The following is a 24,799-nucleotide window of genomic DNA, read 5'->3' as shown; positions in this document are numbered from 1 at the left end:
CCAAATGAAAGAAAAGTTTAAGAGAAAGAATAAGTCTTTGTTTATTTTATTGTTGGCTATCCCTACTGTTTTTAACGCAGACGCTTCGCTGCGGTGATGAAGCAAATTACAGAACCTTCCATCTGCCCTTGAAGCACAGTCTACTGTCCGCCTCAAACATAGACCTCTTATGGTCACAAATATATTGTGTGGCTCAGGTTTTTTCCTTTTTTCACACATTTTCGTCGGCGTTGGCGGCAACTCAACCATGAACACAATAATGAATGAATGAGAATGGTATGGGATTATACGGAAACTTCCGATGCTACACTGAGCAGTTTAAAAATTGGCCATGCAATTTTCTAACAAATGGATAAATCTTCTTGAGTTAGTATTGAGGGTTGCACATGTAAAAGTTAAGGTGGTACGATACAAAAAAAAATGCAATTTTTGTTGAAAATGAGTCCATTTTTTTTCCATTCGATTTCACTTCTAAAGGCTTTTGTTTAATAGCCCCAAATGTCTTTTTGTGAATAATTTGTCAGGAAATAGTAATAAAATGCAATTTCTAAGGCACTGTTGTTCCGTTGCCATGGAAACGCATTTTTAAATGCGTCCTTTTAGGGCCTAAAAGTGCGATTTCCTCCCAGATCAAAGCAAGCTGATTGCGTCTTAAGTAAGCTATTGGGAGACTGGGGCCCAACAATGACTTTCAGCCTCGTTTTGATATGTTTCGGTGAACAGCCGTTATTATCAATCATTCAGTTGTGAATTTTCGCAAGTGAGAGAGCTTCAATCATCAAAATGCCGAAATTTTCGTCTCAGAGACGCAAGAAGCGCAAATTTTATGGAAATCGCTTTTCAAATAGTCCAAGAATTAACGAAGAAGAGTCGATTGTTGTCGAAAGCGCTTCGAGTGGGATACGTGAATCCACAGACGGCATTTCACATGATCAGAGCGAAGCGAAGGAATCTTCGGCTTCGTATCGAAAGCTTCAATCAACTTCCCAAGAAGACAAACCCAAGCCTAAGCTGATCAAGGTAGATAAAGAGGAAACCAGTCCATCCATTACAGGGTTCAGGTTCTGTGATATGGAGGTGCTATCGTCCGTTTTTTCTTTGCTACGTTGTGGCGAATGCGGCGATTTCAGTCTTTTGTTTATGGAAGATAATTTGAAACGGAAGGGATGTGTGTCAACTTTGCGTTTGCTGTGCGAGCAGTGTGGATGGAAACATTCATTTTGCACATCAAAAAAGCAAGGAAAGAGTTTTGAAGTAAATCGGCGAATCGTTTATGGTATGAGAACTCTTGGAAAGGGTTATGCTGGTGCAAGGAAATTCTGCACAATTATGAACATGCCTCCACCTCCAACTGAGAAAGCTTTCCTCAGCAACTCGCGCGTAATCGGCCGTCACATGAAAGCGATTGCAAAGGAAACAATGAAAAAGGCAGGAGAAGAAGTTTTATCTCTCAAGAAGGATGTAAATTCTTCTGAAGGTCTACCTGTGAACTGTGGTGTTTCTTGTGACGGAACATGGCAAAAGAGAGGCTACTCGTCACGCAATGGTTGTGTGACTGTCATATCTATGGACACAGGAAAGGTTCTTGATGTGGAGGCCCTAAGCCAAGGATGCAAACAGTGTGAGCGGCATGAACAAATGGACAAGAATTCTCTCGAATATCAGATGTGGAGAGCTGATCACACCACTTGCAAGTCAAATTTCCAGGGATCAGCACCTGCTATGGAACCAGAGGGTGCAGAGCGCATATTTCAAAGGTCTGTTGAGCTGCACAATCTCAGGTACACTGAATTTTATGGGGATGGGGACAGCAAGAGTTTTTCCAGGATAAAGAATATTTATCAAGATGCTGGAATTTTAGTGGAAAAGAAAGAATGCATTGGTCATGTGCAGAAGAGGGTTGGAACTGCACTTCGCAAATTAAAACGTGACAATCCAGGCCATGGAGGCAGAGGGAAACTCACAGATAGTCTAATTGATAAACTGCAGAACTATTATGGCATTGCCATAAGGTCCAATGTTGGAAATTTGGCTGGAATGAAGAAAGCTATCCATGCTAGCCTCATGCATTGTGCCTCAAGTGAGGCACGCCCACTTCATGACCACTGCCCAACAGGTAGTGCAAGTTGGTGCAAGTATCAAAAGGACAAAGCCAACCATACAAATCTCTTTAAGCATGGACCTGGCCTTCCTTTACCTGTTATTGCCAAGCTAAAGCCTGAATATATTCGACTTAGTGAGAACAACTTATTGCAGAAGTGCTTACATGGCAAGACACAAAATCAAAATGAGTCTTTGAATGGCATGGTATGGCAAAGGATTCCAAAAGAAATTTATGTTGGAAGGGAGACATTAGAATTAGGACTTTATGATGCTGTTTCTTATTTTAATATTGGTTCAATGAGTATTATTAAGCTTTTCCAAGCCCTTGGTATTCCTTCTGGCAAATATACCGAGGAGGGTTGCAGACTCCAAGACCAGCTTAGAGTTAATATTGCGCAACATAAAAGCAAAGCTACTACCAAGAAGCGACGCAAAGTGATTAGGGGCCTTAAAAAACGAAAAGATGACCATAATAAGCAAACTGAAGGAGTCAGCTATGGCCCTGGTCAGTTTTGAACAATTCAATTCATGGAAACTGTGTTCAAGTCTTGAAAAAATCAGTTTAAAAACTTTAAACCAGTTTTCTCTCAATTTCGAATTTTATGAAACTACCGACACGCTAGCAAAGATAACTTTCCAGCGTTTTATTCAATTCTTCTCATTTTTGGAGTGAGAGATCTCAGTATATTTTTGCATGCAATGAACTAGAAACATACACTTAGGTGCATCTTTTGTTGTTAAATGACCAAAATGAGATTGCTCATCTTATCAATTCCTGAAAGTTGTTGTGTTTTCTTTAATATTTTCCATTCTATATGACTGAGAGGTGTTTCTGTAGTTCATTGCATGCAGGTGCATGTAAAGATCATTGTCTAAAAATTTTGTGAATTTTTAATCTAATGTTAAAGAGTTATGACTGTTCTTGTTTGGTTGCCCACCGGGGGGCATCATTTGCTAATTCTCAACAGCAATAATAAAATATCAAGTCAAAAACTGCAAAAATACAGTTGTCTCCATGTGTCAATTTAGGTGATATAGATAACTTTTTGTAAAAAAACATATGAAAAAATGTTGATTTTTTGAGGGTTGTACCACCTTAAGCCCAGTTGAACGATACAATGCAATATGGAAAAAATGTCAGCGTTTGATCACAAAATAGGCCTGAAATTCAACTTTTAACGTTAACAAAGCTAAAACCTTCGAAACCCTTCGAAAAACGCAGTGCACGTGACACGTGAACAAACAGCGGTGGTACACATCATGTGACTTTAAGGACGCTGGGAAGATTTCCGAAGGGTGTAGGTCTACGAAGTTGATGATTATAATTGCTTTCAGTAACGACTTTTATGATCTGACGGAGGTCACTGATTGATGAAAGGGCTTCGTCTCGATATTAGGTCGCCACTGTAAGGCCACACTCTTTTGTAGACACCCTTCCTTTTGCTTTTATCTCCCTGCACTCTCGTCTGTTATCATGGTAGTTAAAATGCCTCCGGTGTATTCTTAACTAGCCGAGGGAGGTGAAATAATCTCTGCGCAACCTTTTTTATTCCAGGAGGAAACCTTTGATCATTTCGCCCCTCACACATTCAGTTCTCCAGGGAACTTGTTCGACTTTGAAAAAACATTTAATTATGTTAAATACAGGAAATTCATTGGTCAAATGACGACTTCTTCACAGAGAAGCGACAAACAAATACTAATCATAATTAAAAGATCCTAGAGTTACAAATACACCATACGATCATGTTTCAATAAAATTGCGGCTACCTCAACAAAGAACAGTCACGATGCTGGAATAACTTGAATGCCTTTTGCTAGGTCTTTACTAATCATGCTCTCTTATAGGCGCCAGTTGAATGATACAATTTAGAAATGAAAATTGTATATAGCGTGTCTTGTATCTTAACCCACTTTCTTCTGAAACTTAAAAGTCGTAAACCTTAACTATGTATCGATACGTCAAGAATGAATCATTAACGAACAGAATCACGGGCACTGTTTACGACACTATTGGGTGGATAATTTGAATGAAATAACCACTAATCTGCAATTCTTGCCCAAGAACAGGATTCTCAAATGTGTTTCAAGCCTCGCTTTGATTATGAGGCTCAAGAAAATTAACTTCTGAGCTGCCTACTGGACTCCATTGTTTATGAGTTTCCCGTAACTCATTCATTTTAGCGAGGTCTGAACTACAGCCACTCATATTAATTTGGATTTGAAATTTTTCATTTTAACAAGACTTGAGAGAAATCGAAATGTGACACATTGAAAGAAAAAGAGAGAAAATAACTCTGACCGGAAATTGGCTTATAACTAATAATACATTTCAACCGATTCTAAAAAGAAAAATTCCTCACTGATAAGGACATGAATTTTTGCCTTCAAAAATCCATTGATCACACAATATTTTGCCATGGAAGTCGTAATTGAGGCAGGTTCCTCAGTTAATACTGAGTGAGATCGACTGAGGCAGACACACCTTCAACGTTTCTTTAACATTGGTTGCTCTACCACATAATTATTAATCATTTCAAAAAGGTCTAATAAATCAACAGTTTGAAAACGAGGTAAATGAGAAGTATGATCACTTCCCTTTCGGTGAGTAACATTTTATATTATGATTACTTGTTTTCTTTGTCTATTTTAGTTCTGTGCGAGATAATTGATTAAAAGTAATTGTCCATATTTCAAAAGTAAAGTGATTTCCTAATCCTCCAAAGAACGGAAAGCTTGTTGCATTTGTTCGTTAAGTTCTGCAAAGTCCGCCTTTATCTTGCTCTCGCCATCACTGCCAGGGTCCTACGAAGAAAGCAATGAACACGAATTTATCACCTTAAAACTATCCATTTCATTATTGCGCGCATTCGAGAGAAAATCCATTATAACATAAGAGCCATTGTGTCTGGCGAATATGGTGATAGATGTGAGCAATAGCCTCTCAAGAGAAAAGAAATAGAAACTAAACAGAATGAATCTGAAAAATCTGTAAAATGAGTAATCAAAATAAAACAATCCATTTCCATACGTCAGACTGACCTTAAACTTCATACTTGACAACTGGTAAATAATCTGTCCCATATTCTCTTTAATGACTGCCCATGTGATCTTGTTATCGGACTGAGCGGTGGCCTCCACGGAGTGCCGTGCCGCATCATAAAATGCTACAATGTTGGAGAGCATACCAACAGTCTTGTAAAATGGACAGTAACGATCGTAAGATGAGTAACCATTCTGTTGTAAAAAGTCATCTTTGATGAGCTTGGCTACTTCCAGAGTGATCTTATCTGCCTCGGCTAGTGAACCCTGAAAAACAGGGAAGCAAAAAACCAAAATATAAAAAAGTATCTAAGAATCATAGATTATTTGTGCTCAGATTCCTTCACATGGAACAAACATCCAACTTATGTTTTCCTTGTAAAGAATAAGAACGATGACAAACACCTCTTTTTAGTGGAACAGTGGAATTATTACGAACCTTTCCTACAAGCTGTACAATCTCTGATAAGTCTTCCTCTTCTTGCAGAATTTCTTTGACCTGACGAGAAAAATAACAATCAAGCGCCAGATACTTCAACTTGTAGTTAATAGGAAACCTTACTTTTTAAGGAGAGATCTGGGAATGACTGCCTTCATTTTTTTTTTTTTGCATTAGGCAGTCACCTTCGGGGAATGGCGCCGTGACCGCTAAATACATGTTCCACATAATAGGGACATTGCAAAGAAAGGGTAAATCTTTTAAAAAAAAACATGACCACTTATTAAACAAAAACTCGCTCAAAAATACTATCAACACTGATTTCGGAGGATGAAGATGGATTAAATTTTTCTTAAAAGATTATTTTTAATTTTGTTTGAGTGGTCCCACTGTAAGTGAACATTAAATACATGTGGAGGACGGTACAAGAAGGCTGTTGGGACTTAGTTAAGGGGAACCACGACCGCTTAATAGAAGTGAAAGTTAAAATAAAAGTACTTAAAAAACTGACCGCTTAATACAGTGTGACCACTTAATAATGTGCCGCTCTTAACAGGCTCGACTGTAATTTCCAGTTACGCGCTTTAGTTCCGTTGTATGCCTCGAATTTGTCGTGAAATTTAAAATTTTAATTCCAAAAAACTGACTGGAAATTCTTCCTTTTGGCTGACATGCATTTCCTACAAATTAGGAGTGAGAACTTGGATTTGTATTAATACAAAGTCTAGATGAATAGTATTTCTATTCTCGAAGCCTGTTAACTGAATAATGTAATGATATTCTAAGGAGAAGATATATGTCAATCTCCTCTCGTAAACAAAATTTCTCCTACGTTGAAGGTGTAATAATTACTTAGCGACTCATAGCGGAGCTTGTAGCGCGCAGCGAAGCCCCATGTTTACATTAAATGGTAATATACCATTATGACCTGATAATGGCGGAAAAAGAATACTTTACCTTTGTTCTAAGCGCCACGAACTCGGGGTAATTTTTCTCGTAGAAATCATCCAAAGCTCTCATGTATTTACTGTGACTGATCAGCCAGTTGATGGATGGAAAATGCTTCCTTTGAGCAAGTTTCTTGTCCAAACCCCAAAACACCTAAAGCAAAAGCAAAATATGATATTTTCGTCTATACCCTACTTAATTATGTGAGAATAAATGGCCAGAGAAATTGTTTGCACAGAATCGTCAAAAATACTCTGCAATATCTGTTCTGTTTTGGATTCCTTTCAAGCATCTGCATAAAAAAAATCAATTAACTAAATCCTATAAATGTTTCATTCTCGAGGTCATTCCTTAAAGGTTATTTCTAGTGCGTCCCCAGGTTTTAAAATCCTCTTCCAAAATGTATCAAAGTTATCTCATTTTCTGCTCTTCGTGATTCATTCCTTCACAAATACCTGAACAATACCCAGTGTAGCAGAAGTGACAGGATCTGAGAAATCTCCACCGGGAGGGGATACTGCACCAACAATTGTGACACTACCCTCCCTCTGTGGGTTACCCAGGCATTGAACACGGCCTGCTCGCTCGTAGAACGAAGCCAGTCGGGCTCCGAGATAAGCTGGGTAGCCACTATCTGTAAAAGAAAAGTATACGCGTCAATTTTCGTGGTATTGAATTATCAATATTTAAGGCCATAAATGATTGAATCGAGTGAAAGGAGAAATTGAAAAGTACTTCTGTGTTGTGTACTTCTGTCAATTTTGCCGTCTGTACGGAATTTAGGCGCAGCTTGTGCATCTTTTAAAATCTTTTTCAAAATTTTGTCATTGATTAGTTTTCGGTTTCCTTGCGTAATTGCTCGTCTCCATTGAGGTTTATAACTGCTTCGATCTTTTTCCTATCCTGAAATCTCATTATTTTAACGTTAACTCAATTCTGAGGTAGTCATCTACCTCGTAAAATACAAATGCATTATTGCCTAAGCGTGAGATCAAGATGGCTGGATATTGGCCGAGTTCTTTTTTCTTTTTCAGCGTTTCTTATGGACCGAGACGATCCTGCCTGCTCAGGAAGCCATCAGAACACAGGATTCGCTTCATCTTGTCCACTGGCGCTACAATCTATATGATAAGATTTCAATAAAGCCTGATATAGATTCACTTTTTGTAGCTACCGAGATTCAAAAAGTGTTTGGAAACAGTCGTTTGTTTAATTCTGAGAGGAGCTCATAAAACAAAATCTTAGGAGACAAAGAGCCCTTTTCTTATTGACACATTGTCGTGCAGAGCCTTCCAAGGTCGCCTTGCAAGACACTCAATCAGAACAGATCCTGCTAGTTTACTTCATCTTATTCAGTAAACAGATCTACAGGTGAGAATACAGTCATGTACCTGCAGGCATTTCAGCCAATCGACCAGATATCTCACGAAGAGCCTCAGCCCAACGAGATGTGGAGTCCGCCATCATACTCACGTTATAACCCATGTCACGGAAATATTCCGACAGCGTAATACCTGTGTGGCAGGAAATACTAGTCAAACTCGTATTTGGAGAAGAAATACAGGTCAAACTAGTATTTGGACCGGAAATACTATTCAAACTAGTATTTAAAGGGGAAATACAAGTCAAACGAATATTTGGACGTGGAAAAAAGCTGAAAGATACAGACTAAATCAGCACCATGTAGGCTCACGCGAGGAACAGACGGAAATAATCAAATGCTTGCAATCCCTCAATGTACCGTTTGGAAAATGGAGCGAAATTAAAAGAGGGTAATTTAGAAATTACAGAGGTTGGTTTAGGGAGTGTCCGCTTATTGTAACAAATACCTTACCCGTGTAAATAGAAGCTTCTCTGGCAGCTACAGGCATGTTTGATGTATTGGCCACAAGGGCTGTGCGCTTCATGATGGACTCAGTTACTCCGCCGATCTCAACAGTGAGCTGCAGAAAAAAATCGATTCGTCTTCAATCTATTCAGCATGATGACAAACAAAATCTAAGAGAGGGCTTCATAATTTTGTCATTGACTGCGGTTTATACTTGGGAGTACACTGATTTTCTGCAGTTTCGTTTGTTTTGTTTTTGTTTTTCTTTTTTGTCACAAGTTGAAAAAAGTACTCCACAAACGTGGCCAAACACGTACAATTCGAAAATCAATGACCACTTGATCAATTTCAGGAATACTGACAAGCCACTGAAATTGATATGTCAAAGATGCAGTTACCGTACTTCTTGATTAACTGGGTTAAAATAATAAATCCACAGACCCTCCTAAAGGAAACCTGAACAAGATGAACAGCCCCTGATCAATTACAATGAAACCAAGGCAATTGACCCTTTTACTCCAATTATCTGGATGAAAATGCCCCTTAATGTGTCCCATACATTTCTCATAAAGTTTGTTCTGAGAATTTGAAGTTGGATTAAATGAAAACCCCCTAGTTTATACTTTTGCTGTTCTCATCAACTTGCCTGCATTATATTGTATTGATACTGTAAGGAGAAAAATTTCTTCCTTACGTATGGGAGTGAAAGGGTCAGATACCAATCATTACCCACAGTGAATAAATAAACAAAAAAATAAATAAAAAATCTATCGACTCTTTAGACCCAAACATCAGTATGCATATTCTCCTTACTGTCCTCTATATATTTTCTAATGTACTGAAAAGGAGAATTTGTTTCATAATCAAGAGCTTCCTTAGTTGGTGATCATTTCCTTTATTCTCTTGACCTTAACCTGTTATTTTAGGGAGACATGGTAAGGAGAAGTTAGATGCTTGTCACTCTTGGGGGTCAAAGGATTCATGTGTGAATGGACAAACAAGCTTATAAAACAAAGCAAATCAATCTACCTCAGGGAAATCTCTTAGTACTTCAGACATCTCATTTCCTCTTTCTCCGCATCCTACATAGATAATAACATCAGAGTTGGAAAACTTGGAGAGGGACTGGGAGATAACAGTTTTACCACAACCAAAGGCTCCTGGGATAGCTGTAGTTCCACCTTGAACACACCTGGAAAATGTTAAATTTCAAGATTTAAATCATACATCACTTTCAGTTAGTAAAATCAAAACTAAGTGGCTATTTTCATCATTCACATACTGGAACAAAAGTAATGAGATTTGAGAAAAACAAACCAATAAATATGACAGGCAAGAGGCTGCCTTAAGTTCCCTTTAGGGTACTGAACTGCACTGATACAAAAACATTGTCCAGTATTTCAGTAAAATTTAAAAGAAGAGCATTAGAAATTGAGGCACTGAGGTTAAAAAGCACCTCAATACCAATTAGTTATCCAAGCTAACAATTCCATATGAAGGCCCTTGTTATAAACACATTTTAGTGCAAGCATTTCTTTCTTTGCTGGAAAGTGAGGCCTTCAGAAACACAACCCCGCAAATGTCTGTGACCAAACCTCTCCCTGACTTGTCTTAATCTTCCAGAGGGCAGAAAAAGTGCCTCTTTTGGCACTAATAATGAAGGCCTGCTAGCAGGCTAAAAATTCCATTAATGCTTGATTGTTATTGTTCAAAACTAAAGTCTGCCCACTGCATGTATCCAAGTCCTCATATAACCAGTGATCAATTCTCTAACAAGTAAACAGATACATCTACATCGTACTTACGGAAAAAGAGCGTCAAGAACTCTTTGCCCTGTTAACAGAGGGTAATTGGCTGCCAGCTTCTCTGAAACAGGTCTCATTTGTCTCACAGGCCAAATCTGAAAAAAAGTTCTGAAACTTTGAACTCTTTGAATTGCTTAAGGTTCTTGTGAATTAACATCACCAACCTTTACCAAAATCAAGGATCTAGCTAGATTTCATTTCTTTACTGTCACTCAGAAAGGTGTCACAAGCAGTTACATTAATTTATTTCTTACAGTACACACATCATGTGGAATTAAAGATCTGTGACAGATTTGTCCTGCAGCATCCTACTACAAGCTAGGGAGGGCCAATTTGCCTCTCTTTTAATAATCCTGAGCATAAGCAAGTTAGTTTTCCTAAACGATTACACATAGGTTATGTTACATCTGGGTCAGTAACAAACCCACCTGCAACATAGTATGCTGGGTCTTCTCTCCATCAAATTCTGTCTCCATCACAACATCCTTTGGTTAAAAGAAAAAACCTTGAGGTTATGTTTATTTTCTAATGTTGGTACCGAAGCTCTTCTCTGAAAATTAATATCTTCTCTCTCTCTGCATGACTGTAGTTACTAATGAAAAGTTAATGCAATGCATCTTTCAGTTCTCAAAGGTTACCTTACATTTGTCAATTCTTTGTACTTACTGTAATATTGTAGTTTCCTGGAGGTGCAATATATGTGACTGTTCCCCTTGCCTTGGGGTGGAGAATAAGCCGATGGTTTAGTAAAGTATTTTCATGTACAATACCAAACAAATCCCCTCCTGTGATGTGGTCTCCAATCTGTGAATAACAAAAAAGTAAATGATAATTCTTTGCAGATCGCAGTCCTCCTTCATTAAAAAGTTGTGATCAGATTCCCCTATGGGAAAGACTAACCCTCTAAAATTTGCATTGCTCCCAGTGTGTGGCTTCATAGCTCAGGTTGTAGTGCCCAACTATATGTAGTATCTAGGAGGCATGGGTCTGAGTCCTGATGAAGCCTACATTGTATTGTTTTCAGGCTTGTTTTCTGCAATTACTTTAATTGCAGTCCACATGCAATGATCATTTCTTTGCTTGCAACAGATGAATGGATAGGAGTGACAGGCAATAGGACATACATAAAAAGATTCAAATTTCACCAAAGGTTACAGTCAACAAAATCTGGTCATAATGTTCAAATTCTGTTTTTTCTCTCTAAAGGTAGAGAAAGCATTTACGCTTATTTTGCTAAAAATAAAATTATAAAATTTTAAAAAGAAGATGAGATACAGTTGAAAGAGTCTTACACAAATTATTAGACTGTGAAGATTTGTCGGATCTGATGAAACTTGACCGGAATATGCATCAGATATCAATGCACCCTTAATGTCATTGCTGTTCCCATTATCATCAGCAACCACAACATCAACAACAAAAAGATTACCTTGAATCCTTCTGGTTTGTAATCCCAGGAAACACTACGATTAAGAGCATCTGTATTGACACCACGAGGAATGTAAATGCTCTCTGTCATTTCATTAATGTCCTGAGATAAAACAGGAGGCCTTGTGATGAGATATGCCTAACACAACTACATTGTATTCTAATTTTTCCTCAGAATATGATATGATCATAAACAGCTGTTAAAGTGGAAGCCCTTCAAAATGGCTAAGCCCAGGGGCAGAAGCCAATTCAACAATGTTGCAGAGTGACAATTGACCATGTGCTGATAAAACCAAATTTTAAGGTGTGGAGCTGTTCACATGTACGATGTAAAACTGAAAAGAAAAGGCTTGGCTAATAATAAGGAAATATGGCTAATTAAGAGACATGGAGCTACACATGGTGGTTTCAAGAATTAATTTTTTCATTCCTTAAGTGTTGATTGGTACCTTTCTCTTCAAGCTGTGTACTACACATTTCCAAGAGACTTCTATTTGATATTACATTAAGATTATACCATCTTTATGATAAAATTACCCAATCTCATTACCTGTTTACTGGATAACGTAATGATATTGTTAGAACAACTTTAATATGAATCACTTCTGGGAGTTATAGAGTCAACTCATACCTTGAGTGGTCTCTGAATTCCATCAAAGATACTTCCAAGAATACCTGGTCATAATTTAAAAAAGAGAAAAATTTAAAGCAAGATCTCTTTTAACTCTTTCAACCCCAAGATCTCGCTAGTAGTTCTCCTTACTGTCTGCTATACAGTTCTTATGATGTCAGTATGGAGAATTTGGTATTGGATCAGACAATAGTTCCCTTATGATGTCAGTATGGAGAATTTGGTATTGGATCAGACAATAGTTCCCTAACTGATATTTTCCCTTATTCTCATTACTTGTCTGCTTGATAATGTATTGATATTGTAAGGAGAAAGTATGTCTTAGTCACTGTCTTGGTATCTAGAAGAACAAATCTTACCTGGACCCAGTTCAACTGAGAGAGGCTTTCCAGTTCTAAGCACAGGATCACCAACTGTCACACCAGCTGTTAGAATTGTTAAGGTACAACTTGCTTTGCTCTGTAAAACACTGTAGATACTTGATAACACATAGACAGAGAGGCAACACAAAGCCTCAACCCAAATCACAATGATGCCACTCATTGCACAGCAATCATAATTTATGGACAAATTACGCCAAGTCTTTTACCATCTCTAAGCTTCCAGCTAACAAATCACAAAAAATGGATTCTTGCCTAAGGCAAAGCTTCAAAATAATACCCTAGACAAATAAATAAACCAGAAATTAGCGAACAGAATAAGACATATACAAGTAACTTGGATACAGGTTTCCTCATAAACTTGAATTGTAGCCATGTCACCCTCAAGACGGATTATCTCTCCCACTAGTTCACTGTGTCCCACACGAACCTTAATGAGAAAATAAAACATTAAGAAATCATATACTTTATTACTAATGATTTAGGATTTGAGCCAATCTGTCTCTAACATGCTGAGATCTCAGCATTTCTGTTAATTCCTTGAAAATCAACCTAGTTCTTGTACTCTCCCTAGACAATCTCACTCCTGGCATCCTAACAGTAGATACAGCATCATTACCCTGTCCAAGAAAATAACCTGGTAATTGAAATACATGTAAAAGACATACTGACTTATCTAGGGAGGGGATGGGGGGTAAATATGCTATTGACCCTTTGACCCGTAAGAGTGGCTAGCATCTAATTTCTTCTTACAATATCATCCCTGAATCACACACTAACATCATGAGAATAATGGAAATGATCAACAACTACAGAAGTTCTGGATTGTTAAGCTAATTCTCATTGGGGAATATGGGGAATATGCGTACTCAGGTAGGGTGTACAGGGTTAATTTGTCTAATTTCATCATACAGAATGATCATATTTTTTTATTTTCAAAGATCATTCAAGTATGACACCAGGTAAGAGGGGCAGTGTTGCAATTTCAAGGAATGGCCTCATGCATATAAGGGGCTCTCAAGCGTCACAGCTCAATGTGATGCAATAAAGAGTGTAGCTTTTGCTCTTACTGGAAGGTATATAATTCCATTGAATATTAAGCCCGTTTCTTATTTATTTATTCCCCAGGAAATCCACAGAAGCTATGGCGAAGTTTGTGGTACACCCACAAGCTATTAGACCAAGCCTGTATAATAAGATGGAAAAGCTGAAGGTTCTTCCAGAAAAAGCCAACAGTTCATAAAATTTTTTTCCCAGGAAACGTCTACATCAAAAAACGAATTTCAAATATGACGACGAGGAGGTGTGCATGAATTGATCTTTTTCAAATGAATATGTTGTTTATTCTTGATCGGATCACCAGAGTTATATCAATACTTAATTTGGTGTTCGATTTTGTGAGTTGGTTACATGCCAGAGAGTGTTTTATACTTACGTACCAGTTCGTACATGGCAGCTCCGCTCATGTTTTCCGCCGTGACCACTACAAAAAAAATGACAGATTAATTAAGGCGAACAGAACATAACAATATACAGTAAGGAAAGGTTGAGGAATTGCGCTGCATATTTAATAAGCTGGCGAGGTTTGAGAATTTGATGGCGTCCTCACTCACCGGGTCCGGACACAGCGAATACATATCCAAACTTGCTCTCTTTCTCCTGATCTTTGATTTTGGGAAGCTTTTTCGCGAGATCCATTCCCCCGGCCTGGATAAAATTAGAGAAGAGATCCTCACAATTTAATTTAAATTACCCTCCGTCAATTAGAAACTAAAAACAAGGGGAAGTCGCAGGTTCACCCACCATCTTGGAAGTGATATAATAGTCACGTGGGTTTCTCGGGGCCAGTAGAGCTTACTCGTGCCCGGTACTTTTCGCATTCTATTAAGCAGAAAAATATGGCGGACTTCGTAATGGTTTATTTTCATCTTGTAGCTGCTTTTATAATTGATATTATTGCTCTTCAGCACAAAATTTTTGCCCAAGGAAGTATCGAGGCTACGCAAGCTATTCAAGTTACAGTTTCAAGTACACAATCAGTTGCAATTTTAATGTCAGTTTCGCCTACACAAACAGCAACTGAGAACAGTTCATCACATGAACCGATTTTTGAGTGTCCTGATGGACATTATTGTCGTGATCTCGGTGCTTCTTGCATTAATTGTACTATGAACTATTCGTGTATATATGGGAAAGACACAGAAGCACAATGTGTGGTGTACAGCTCGATCAAATGCAGGGTACGTATTAGCTAGGTATGCTTGTACACATGTGAAAGTACAGCTTCCTTTCTTAATGAGAACATATTTTTATAAGTAGCAATAAGATATATTTAAGAGTAATAGCTTGATTAAATTCTATTTAATTGTTGAAGTAATCAACTGAATTATACTGAATCAGTCAATCGATCAATGAAGTAATGTATTCGATTGTAGGTAAATAAGTATTAGTCTTTACTTTCATGAGCAAATAAAACCTGAACTGATAAATGAAAAAAGGATATTTAGTTTAACAGTACCAGTGTTTCAGGTATTCATAGTGATCTAAGAGAGAAAATATAGATCAAATTGTGTTATTAGAATTAAAAAATTGAATGGATTCATTGACAGGGACCTCGAACTTTCAAGAAAATTTACAAATGCAAGTACTGTTATCAACTGCAAACTAATCGATATGAATGTGAAAAACAGTCAGGCTGCAAGGTAAGAACTTCATGTTAACCTTTTAAAAGCAAATCCATAAAGTAAAATGTAGAAGTACATGTGTAGCATACAAGAAGAGCAATACCCTCATCTACACACTGACTAGCAATACTCAATAATTAAGCCTAGTTTCCTGATGAGTGTTGAATAAGGATGGTCTTAGGCAAAGAAAGTTGACTTTGTCATTATATTTCTAAAACCTAATCATGCATCTTATTTATTAGCATCAAACAGATTGCCTTTGTCCATCAGTTGTTAACAATACAGGGACCTCTGCAATATAAACCAGTGTAATGTTTCTGTGCACTGTTCTTTCACCTGTTTTGTAATTCTTTTTATTTTAAGTTTGAAGAGCTTAAAGAAATTTAATTTTGAATCTTCTTTGTCTGATATAGGTGGTTTCCAGTCCAAGAGAAAGGTACAAAACAAACTGTACTGTAAAGGATGACGTCCTCTGTCTTGGTGAGTTGTTAAAGTAACTTTGAGTTTAAATGAACTGCTCTGTTTCTGCTCGGTTAGAAATGATGAATTCAAAATGATGAATTATAGAATTTTCAAACAGTCAAGCAGACAAACAAATTTATGGATAAAAGTAAAATGACATATGTAAGATTGCAGTTCAACCAATTATGTAGTAGATAATATTTACCTTCTGATAATCATATAAGATATGGAAATCATTAAGGAAGTTATGTAAAAATGTTTGCACAGATATATCACGAGGCAAAAGCAAATCTATTTTGCAAACAATAGTACAATATTTAAGGCTAGATTTTCCTGAGTAGACTGCAGTTTCAATGAAAGGAGGTTACATTCAAAGCTGAAATAAACATTCAGGTGAAAATTTTAACAATAAATGAATTTGAACAAAGTTTTGTCTCTTAATTTATACACTCAAAACTAGTGTAAATAATTTAAAACAAAGGAAAAATTAGAAGCATGGCTTATGCATTCACAAAAGAAAGAGTATAGACCAAGATTGTACAGTCAACAGAATTACTTTTGATATCTTTTTTTTCTTTCATCTTGACTAGGTAATCGTACATTCTCAAAATCACTGTTGTGTAACTGGACATCAGGATATAGGTGGTCAACTGCTGTATTATTAAGGTTAGAGACTAGTGACTATCCTTTTGAGAGAATCAGGGCTAAGAATTGCTGCTATTGTGAAGAAAAGAAAAATAAGACTTATGTCAGAGAAGGTTTACAATAAGGTTTCAGAGAGACCTTGGAGTGATATGCCTTGTCTGTAGCCATGGAAAATGGAATGAAAGGGTAAAGTATGGACAGCATAAATTAATCATCCCTGTTTCAGTTTTTGGAACTGATTTGTGAGAGGTCCCATACTCTAACCATGGGTCTTTGTATGGTAAGGAGGGCATTGATTTCACCAAAATTTAATTGTATTGAGTTATTGTAAAATTAATTTGACTTTCAAATTTGTCATATTTGCATTTGCAGCTTGACTCTAGGGGGCTTTGGTGTGGATCGCTTTTATTTGGGACATTGGAGAGAGGGTCTTGGAAAGCTGTTTAGCTTTGGGGGCCTTGGAGTATGGACCCTTGTGGACCTTATACTCATCATTATAGGATATGTTGGACCAGAGGATGGTTCACTCTACATATTTTAGTCTTGGAAGGAAAGCATTTCTGCAAGGAATGAAAAAGCTGTTCAGTCTTGAAGCCCTTGGAGTGTAGACATTTGTGGACCTTATGGATGGGTAGGACCAGAGGATGTTTCTCACTTAACATTCTTGACTGATATGGGACACAGTGCTTGGGTGGTGCAAAGGCTTTGAAATGTGGGCATGATTGGGCCTTCTGAGATTTGGTGCCATCTTAATAGTCTGGAACATACAAGTCCATTACATCCCCCATGGATGGTTAGTGTCTAAAGTGAATTAAGGCAGCTCTGCAAGTGGAAAGGGATCCATAAATGTGGTACCTTATTTTGCATTATGAGAACTTGCTGCAGTAACGTCTCAGGACAAAATTGCATGTTGAGCATAAGAACCATCTCTTTACATGTGTTACATTAAACTCTACTCAGAAAACTAGAACTACTGGCCTCAGAATTGCTGTTGTATTTTTAGTATGTGCTCTCATGCCACTATACAGCCATTTCATGGAAGACTTAGATGACTTGTACTACTGCCATGCTTGGTCATTTAAGAGAGCATTTTTGTCAACGCTTAGTGTGAAATGTTAGGCATCACTTTATTTGCTTTGATTTGCCATGAGAAAGAATCATATTGCCCTTTCTAAGCTGAAAAAGGTGTGGCAGAAAATGAAGACAATAGTTAATGCTTATACACTCTTTTTGTTGCCCAATAACTGTTTTTGAAAGTGCAATGAGTAGCTCCGTCTCTAAAGCTTAGATTTATTTGGTACCACAGACATTAAACGGTTTAGTTTTAGGTGGCAAATATACATTGAATATTGTTGTAAAGGGAGGAGGATAATTGTTGTAACCTGCTCTATAACGAACAGGCCAGAATTTTGAGTTATGTGTCAACCTACATGTAATTATGGAATTGCACTGACCACCAATTTCAGAGAAGGACTTCTGACAAGACTCGTTTGCTTCAATCAGATTTTGACTCCTCCAAATGAAAATTAAATGTGGATCCCAGCAGCCAAACAAAGATTAAGAGAGATCTGACAGCAACACTCTGGGAAAAATAATTACCATGGTGAATCAGACTTCCAAAGTACCCTAAAAGGCACTACACTGAAGTTATATTATAACGATATTTTGAACCAAATTTCGTGAATCCATCAGGGCCCCCCTGGACTGTCCTCGGAAAGAGCTGTCTTAATATCTAAAGTCGTTTGGAACATCGGGAAAAATTGCCCGTAAATAAAATGGAATTTGAAATAATCGCCTGCTTCGGTAGAAAACTCAAAGAGGTAAGAGTAAACGAAGAAGAACGAGGATAGTTAGGATTTTATCTTCGATAACGAACAATAAACTTAAGAAAACTTCAGCTCTGTCTGCCTATTTTAAATTTCCTCTAAGGCACATGTTTGATACTCAAAATTTTGCATAGGTGCAACCAGAATAAAGTGTAGAATACCAGAATGTGTATTACGTTTTTTCCAGCACGAGGTTTCTTTTTAAGATATGGTACTGCTCTATAAGATGATCAAGTTGGCATTTGAAGCTTCAGTACTGCTATCACGTACTACCGAGGGCAAAGAGCGGATGGTGTGGATAGAAAAATAGGTTTCCTTGTCTCGATCATACCTCGAATTGCAATCCTTTGAATTTTCCTAACTAGGAGAATTTGTTCTCCACATGCATTGCTTTCGCTGAGCCGAGATTCGTTTATTTCGTCGAGGACGCGAAGCCGATGTACTGAACCAGCAGGCCGGTTTATTGGCTTCCATTTATTGCGTTATTTTCTTGGGTAAAACACTTTACTTTCCCATTACAATTCTCCGCTTAATAGTATTAATAGTTACCATCAAACTTTTCGCGGTGCTTTTCTTGGGTAAAACATTTTACTTTCTCAATGCAATTCTCCACCTAAGAGTATTAACAGTTAACAAAAAACTTTTAGGGATACTTGACGAAATGTTAGAGGAAGTAGCATTTGCAAAACTTCCAGTCGCTTCATGCTATTGAAAACGAGAAAAGCTGAAGCAGTGTGAAGGCGCCAGAAGGTACAGTGCCTAAATTCACTTCATTTTTTTCTGGATTTTCCCTGTTAGCAAGTGCTATCATATTTTCATGTTACCTGACCCAGGCAATCCGGCAAACCCAATAATTTAACTCCACTAGAGAGTGGAAGGATCTACAGATTCTTTCCATAAAGACTCTCCCATTTAAGTAGAGTAAGGCTGCTATCATGAAGTGAATCATGCCCATCTTGCCACTCTTCACGTGTCGACAGCAACCACGACCAAACAGTCTTTAGATGCTGTGCATTCAGTTAAAGGAAATGTTATTCACGATTTCTGAACAATTCGCCTTGTTCAAAGAAATATGTAAAATGCAAAGTATTTGGTATTTCTTACTTTCATAATTAAAAGTTAGCGCGCTATATCAACCATGGTATAACCAACGTGCAGAAACTCGTGGAGACATCAAGAAGTTTTTATTACTGACGATCAAGAATTTTAAACAGAAGTGTTGCAAACACTACCAGTATTTAGCAAATATTAACCCTCATTATCTTTATTATTTTCCCGTCTTCTGATCTCTTGCAGTCCTTCGCAACTCTAATTTTTAATCTCACATTGGAGGGGTACAAACCCAGGAGAAAACAAGCTATTTCGGTGATCATGTTTCGTTTGGATAATAACAGACAGCAAGGTCTTGAGCTGTTACGTGACGCAAGCATTACAAAGTACATCTTACATGTTGTACCAAAACTGTTGTAATGGTGTCTGAATGATATACGAACAAAATAGAAATGCTTTAAAGAAAAAGTTTACAAAGATTTCAACCCCTGGACTGATGATAGTGAGAGGCTGCACATATCTTCAGTGCTCTTTCATGAGCAAACAAAGAAACAACTAAATGGCGCAATGGCGACAGAATACACAAAACAAAGCTAAGAAATATTTTTGTTTTTTCCAAAGCTGAAATCTAAGCAAAGAACACCTAAAATACTGTGATCTAGAATTTCTTTGCATTCTTGATTACTGATTAACTTTTTACAAAACGTGTTAAACTCTATTTAGGATTGGTTTATTACTTTCATTCGACTTTATGAAAAAAAAAAAAAAAAAGCGATACGCTAGACTGTACAATTTCTCTCTCTAAAACGTTCTGTGATAAAAGTTATGTTATCTTTTAACAAGGAATAAGTTAAAGCTGATGAAGTGATCGCGCGACTTGTACAAAGTGGTCCCTTGCGTTCTTGTTCTTGATCTTGTTATCACCTGTAGAATGACCAAACTTTAAGTCAGATTCGGTTTAATCCGCACCTCCCGGCTTGAGCATTAACTTTCCAATAAGCTCCCCCACCCACTCCACCCTCAAAAAAAAAAACTCTCGGACTGATGTCTGTTGATGCGGTGACTGACGCTTTGACAACCTGGACGGAAGTCATCATCAGAGTCAATTCTGGTTTGCAAAGACTGATTCATTGGTTTTGTAGCAACGTTACTGGGCATTGTGTATGTGACTAAAGGAGATGTGTTCAATTGAGATTGGTCGTTTTCGACCCGTCGGTAAAGTTTCGTCGTTCAGTTCGACCCGTTGGTCATGTTCCTGTCATTATGTGCTGGGTCACTGCTACTGCAGGGGACACATCAGTTTACCAAATGTAATAAATTCCCTCAAAACCTTCCTAAAAATCTGGTAGCTTAGTTTAAAGATAGGGACACCACGCTAAATTTTCCAAGAACAATCCCCTTGCCAATGACAATAATGTGCTGGTGCAAATGCAGCTTAAACCCAGCGGAAGAAGTATAGACTGTACGGGTACATTTTCAGGTCCAATCAACCTTGATAATTCTGTCAGATGGCAAAATTCCAAACCTACAACTGACCTTTTAGACCGTTTTACATTCTCTACAATCTTTTCTACAAAGTTGTCACTAAAGCCTGGACAGGTCGTCTCTATTGATTTAAATGCATCCATAAGATGCTCTACAGATCGTCCCTGGCCACCTTGACTTTTATTTAGCTGCAGAAAGAAAATAACACGAACACTGTCACTAAGATTTCTTTACTCTCATAATGAATAACATAGGGTTATTGCATGTAATTCCATATTTTAACTCGAGCCGTGTTTAAGACAAGACCGAAGTTTTAATTTTGGGAATTTACATATAAGCAGTAAATCACAGGCTTTTAAGTGCAATTAGAAAAAATAATCACTAAGACAAAAACAAAATTCCACGAGCCCGTAGGGTGAGTGCAATCCGTAGTCTTAAACAAAATTAAGAGTTCTCATTTGTTCCAAATTGCACAAGAAAAATCAAGTAATCGCTTGTTATTTTTGTTATGTTGAGATAGCTTTTCATAAGTATGCAGAAGCAAAGCACGCCAGTAACACACAAAAATAATTTTGTCCATACCCAGCAAATGCAGTTGGGCGTTCGGTCAAAACGAATGTGTTCCATAAAAAAATCAATTCTCTCAACGTGTTTTTTCATTAGCTGCAAGAAAAGTTCAAAGCCCTACTAACCAGTTTGTTACCTTCTCTTCAACCGAAATACCTCCCTTGTACATTGTGCTATCTGAGAACGGCAATTCACTCAGCCAATGAGAATGAATAGTTTTTCCCCAACAAAATTACCAGTATGGAATCAGTTAATTCACACTAAGATCTCTCCTACAGTTTCCCTTTCGATTTAAGGTGTTGGCGAAATAACTTAATTCCTCGAGAGAGACTGATCATCCTGTAGCAATGCTGTAGAGAATGTTACGCAAGACAAGTAAAAAAAAAACCGGTTGCATATGCTTACCTTGGTCAGTGTTGGTATCAAAACGGTTGATAAATATTTTGATGGAGGTTTTTCTCCTTTACTTTTGTCTTTTGGTACCTAAAAGTTGAAACACAGAAGCAAGGTTAGTACTTGTACCACAAAAAAGGAGTGCAACTTATTCGGACTCCAACATATTTGGATCAACTTTGACTGTCCTTTCCCTTAAAATAAGTTTCACAGTAGTAACATTATTTTGCCAAAACAAAATGAGTAAAAAAATCACTTTTTTCAGTTGAATTAAAGTTTTGAGGTTGGTAGAGGTTGGGGTGTTTTTTTTTTGTTATTCAATAGTGCTGTTGTGGGCGGTATTTTCTTGCAGGGTTTGTACCCTTTTTCAGAAACAAATTTCCAGGACTTTTCCAGGACTCAGATTGATTTTTCAGGGACTCCAAATTTAACTTTAAATCATTTAATTTCCAAATATTTCAAAATTAGTTCTCCTCATATGCTCTACATACAATTCCTATAATGTAAATTTTGAAAAAAAATTAGTGTTTGAACTAAACATAATTCGAGGACTTTTCAGACCTGTTGTCTGAACAAGGACTTTCAAGTCCTGCAAAATGTCGAAATAAAATTCCAGGACTATTTGGGTTTTCCAGGACCCGTCTGAACCCTGAGTGACATTGTTACCTCATAAAATTGAAATGTCATGAGTATAAATACAGTAGTAAGACACAACAGAGAAGACGGAGAAAACTTACTTCAGAAGTATTTGTGTTATTCAACTGTGCTGCTGTGGAGTCATTTTCATGACTGAGTGATGATTCACCTTCTCCTCCAACAAAAGGATTTTTCTCAGGAGGGAAAATCCACCTAGAGGTTCCCCCAGAACTATTTCCATCTCTGTAAAAGATGACCACAGTAACAGTAAAAAAAAACTACTACCCCTGACTTGGCCATTTTTTTTTCTCTTTTTTTCTTTTGACCATATTTAAGAGGCACTTTGGTGAAAAGAGGTTGATTATAAATTTCCAACCTAAACAACAATGTGCCATCTACCTGAAATTACTAAATTAAAAATACCACAACACACATATACATTGTATTCTGTTCGATGGCAAAGGTGAAAAGATGACAAATTAAGAAAAATGACTTACTCTTCATTTTCCTCTCCTGAGCTGCTATCATCATCATCTCTACATTTCTGTTTCCAGTTTTTATACCTTTCTATTAATTCCACTAGGTATGAATTTTTCTTTGCAGTTCGAATCCATCTGTGCTTTAAAAGCTCTTTTGCTGTAGGTCTCTGTGGACAAATAAATGCTTAGGATAAATTGTCTGGTACACAGTGCACATTCTACATGTTTAAAAATGATAAAAGCTTCCTGAAAAAGAGCACACATCTCTGGCCTCCTTGTCACTGTTATTTTTTCTTTCTTTTTTGTTTTGTTAGCTTTGTGATTTTATCTCGCCTTGAAGATGGAATGCTAATCCATTTTTCTTCCTTCATTTTCACTTAAGTGCTAAGTAAGAACAGTATCTCACACTACATAGTATTCTCCCTTCCACAGTGCACTTTGTACTAAATGGACTCTGTAAAACTGTCAAGAGAGTCTATGAAAAATACTGAAAGATAACCTTCAATAATTTTCATAAACATGTTGTATCCCATTGCTTTACAAAGGCAAATGTCTTTACTGATGCTCTATAGGGCCTTGTGAGTGTCAGTAGAGCACGAGAAACAGGCCTGTATAGCAAAACCCTTTTGATTAGGGAATCAAATGGTTCAAAATACACTCACATCACTGGGATCTTTATTAAGACACATAGCAACAAACTCCTTGAATGCTTTGCTGAAGTTTCCAGTCAGTTCTGGAGGGTTATTCTTTGGTATTAAAAATAAAACTCTCATGGGATGAAGATCTGAATTAGGAGGTTCTCCTTTCGCAAGTTCAATTGCAGTAATTCCCAAAGACCAGATGTCAGCCTACAAAAAAATATATTTTTTTAACATTAACCTTTTAACTCCCATAAGTGATAAACATGTAACTTCTTCCTATCATATCCAAACATTACCCAGCAAATAGTAATGAGAACATTCAATATTATCAGGTAGAAGTTCTTCACTTGATCTTACTCCAAATTCTGAATACTTCACAAGGACATGTGTAACAGCTAAAGGGGAGAATTAACAATCAGATCTTAGGAGTTGTAGAGTTAATTCACTGAATTATTAGGCAATTGTTTAAAATGCACATGCAAATTCAAGAGTTAAATACAGTTAATTTTTTACATCAGATGCTTTAAAAAATTGCGGAGAAAAGCTAGTCTATTTTGGAAAACATACATCAAACTATGGAATTGGCATGTGTGTACAGCTGCGCATAAGTCCAACTTTAGACAAATCTTACAGTGTAAGCATACTATAGTTGAGATAAAGACAAGCAAAGCAATTATACCTTTGAGTCATAAGCAGATTGTTTGATCACCTCTGGAGCCATCCAGAATGGTGTTCCAACAAAAGTATTTCTTTTGTTTAATGTGTCTGTGAGCTGTCCAGCCACACCAAAGTCAGCTAACTTAACATCACCATTTTCTGACATCAGCACATTAGCCGCTAAGTAAACAAGAAACGAACAACCTTTCAGACAACTATCAAAAAATGGATCAAAACAGCTGCATAACACCTACTAATGCAATGATTAGAAAAGGAAAAGGTACACTTAATATACAAGTACTGTACATGAAACTTTATTCATGGATAATCCTGACATACCTTTAATATCTCTATGCAACTTCTTTTCACAATGGAGATAATCAAGGCCCTTTAGAACCTCACGAATGATAGTTGCAATGTAAAATTCTTCAAATGTGCCAGCTTTCATCTAATGATAAACAAATCAGAGCAAGGAATTTTTTGTACAGCTGAACAGACAAAATGGGAAAGTGCACCATACAATTCCAGTAAAATATCTCAACATATTTCTGAGAAGAGCAAGGTCTTAACAGAAGGAAAGAGAGTTAACTGAGAAGGATTGCATGGTACCTAAACAACCTAATCTAACAAATTTGGGAATTCTGGGATGTGTGTAAAAAAAGATCAATAA

General features: G+C 37.2%; 4 protein-coding genes and 1 long non-coding RNA gene across 5 annotated transcripts in view; 3 read left to right on the top strand and 2 right to left on the bottom strand.

Moving 5' to 3' along the window:
- The first annotated feature begins 39 nt into the window (after window positions 1–39).
- Window positions 40–3,887, top strand: LOC149044126 (uncharacterized). The gene is made up of 2 exons (XR_016187413.1): window positions 40–400; window positions 3,205–3,887. It is a non-coding gene; the product is annotated as an uncharacterized LOC149044126 (long non-coding RNA).
- LOC149044127 (uncharacterized) lies at window positions 423–3,105 on the top strand. The gene has a single exon (XM_089208686.1). The coding sequence runs from the start codon at window positions 784–786 to the stop codon at window positions 2,617–2,619; it is 1,836 nt and encodes a 611-aa protein (XP_089064812.1). The 5' UTR covers window positions 423–783; the 3' UTR covers window positions 2,620–3,105.
- Window positions 3,713–14,431, bottom strand: LOC113666489 (V-type proton ATPase catalytic subunit A). The gene is made up of 17 exons (XM_027182280.2): window positions 14,218–14,431; window positions 14,044–14,087; window positions 12,950–13,034; window positions 12,584–12,649; window positions 12,225–12,268; window positions 11,595–11,696; window positions 10,832–10,969; window positions 10,594–10,650; window positions 10,166–10,260; window positions 9,390–9,552; window positions 8,367–8,475; window positions 7,924–8,046; window positions 6,988–7,166; window positions 6,542–6,685; window positions 5,585–5,644; window positions 5,146–5,412; window positions 3,713–4,908 (listed from the first exon to the last, which is right to left on the bottom strand). Exons 1-17 carry the CDS (start codon window positions 14,300–14,302, stop codon window positions 4,816–4,818), a joined length of 1,854 nt encoding a protein of 617 aa, XP_027038081.1. The 5' UTR covers window positions 14,303–14,431; the 3' UTR covers window positions 3,713–4,815.
- Window positions 14,432–14,455: 24 nt separating this feature from the next.
- LOC113666496 (TM2 domain-containing protein 3) lies at window positions 14,456–18,387 on the top strand. The gene is made up of 5 exons (XM_027182285.2): window positions 14,456–14,844; window positions 15,214–15,306; window positions 15,702–15,768; window positions 16,341–16,416; window positions 16,768–18,387. Exons 1-5 carry the CDS (start codon window positions 14,503–14,505, stop codon window positions 16,934–16,936), a joined length of 747 nt encoding a protein of 248 aa, XP_027038086.2. The 5' UTR covers window positions 14,456–14,502; the 3' UTR covers window positions 16,937–18,387.
- Window positions 18,388–19,386: 999 nt separating this feature from the next.
- Window positions 19,387–24,799, bottom strand: part of LOC113666490 (serine/threonine-protein kinase 26) — an 8,705-nt gene continuing 3,292 nt past the window's right edge. The window contains exons 5-12 of the mRNA XM_027182281.2: window positions 24,469–24,577; window positions 24,152–24,309; window positions 23,494–23,679; window positions 22,850–22,998; window positions 22,454–22,595; window positions 21,729–21,806; window positions 20,808–20,944; window positions 19,387–20,195 (exon numbers count right to left, since the gene is read on the bottom strand). Of these exons, the coding sequence (XP_027038082.2) occupies window positions 20,192–20,195; window positions 20,808–20,944; window positions 21,729–21,806; window positions 22,454–22,595; window positions 22,850–22,998; window positions 23,494–23,679; window positions 24,152–24,309; window positions 24,469–24,577 (963 nt within the window). The 3' untranslated portion in view covers window positions 19,387–20,191. The remainder of the gene's footprint in view (window positions 20,196–20,807; window positions 20,945–21,728; window positions 21,807–22,453; window positions 22,596–22,849; window positions 22,999–23,493; window positions 23,680–24,151; window positions 24,310–24,468; window positions 24,578–24,799) is intronic.

This window comes from Pocillopora damicornis, chromosome 6 (assembly GCF_964200805.1).
Source record: "Pocillopora damicornis chromosome 6, jaPocDami1.2, whole genome shotgun sequence".
NCBI lineage: Eukaryota > Metazoa > Cnidaria > Anthozoa > Scleractinia > Pocilloporidae > Pocillopora > Pocillopora damicornis.
This window is presented reverse-complemented; position numbering and strand designations above follow the sequence as displayed.

Coding starts and splice junctions, on each gene's coding strand:
- LOC113666496 (XM_027182285.2), top strand. CDS start 14,503: ATGGCGGACTTCGTAATGGTTTATTTTCATCTTGTAGCTGCTTTTATA. Junction 15,769..16,340: donor GGATGACGTCCTCTGTCTTG/GTGAGTTGTTAA, acceptor CATCTTGACTAG/GTAATCGTACATTCTCAAAA. Junction 16,417..16,767: donor TCAACTGCTGTATTATTAAG/GTTAGAGACTAG, acceptor TTGCATTTGCAG/CTTGACTCTAGGGGGCTTTG.
- LOC149044127 (XM_089208686.1), top strand. CDS start 784: ATGCCGAAATTTTCGTCTCAGAGACGCAAGAAGCGCAAATTTTATGGA.
- LOC113666489 (XM_027182280.2), bottom strand. CDS start 14,302: ATGGATCTCGCGAAAAAGCTTCCCAAAATCAAAGATCAGGAGAAAGAG. Junction 7,167..7,923: donor ATTGGCTGAAATGCCTGCAG/GTACATGACTGT, acceptor TTTCTTTTACAG/ATAGTGGCTACCCAGCTTAT. Junction 5,413..5,584: donor TTGTACAGCTTGTAGGAAAG/GTTCGTAATAAT, acceptor CCTGTTTTTCAG/GGTTCACTAGCCGAGGCAGA.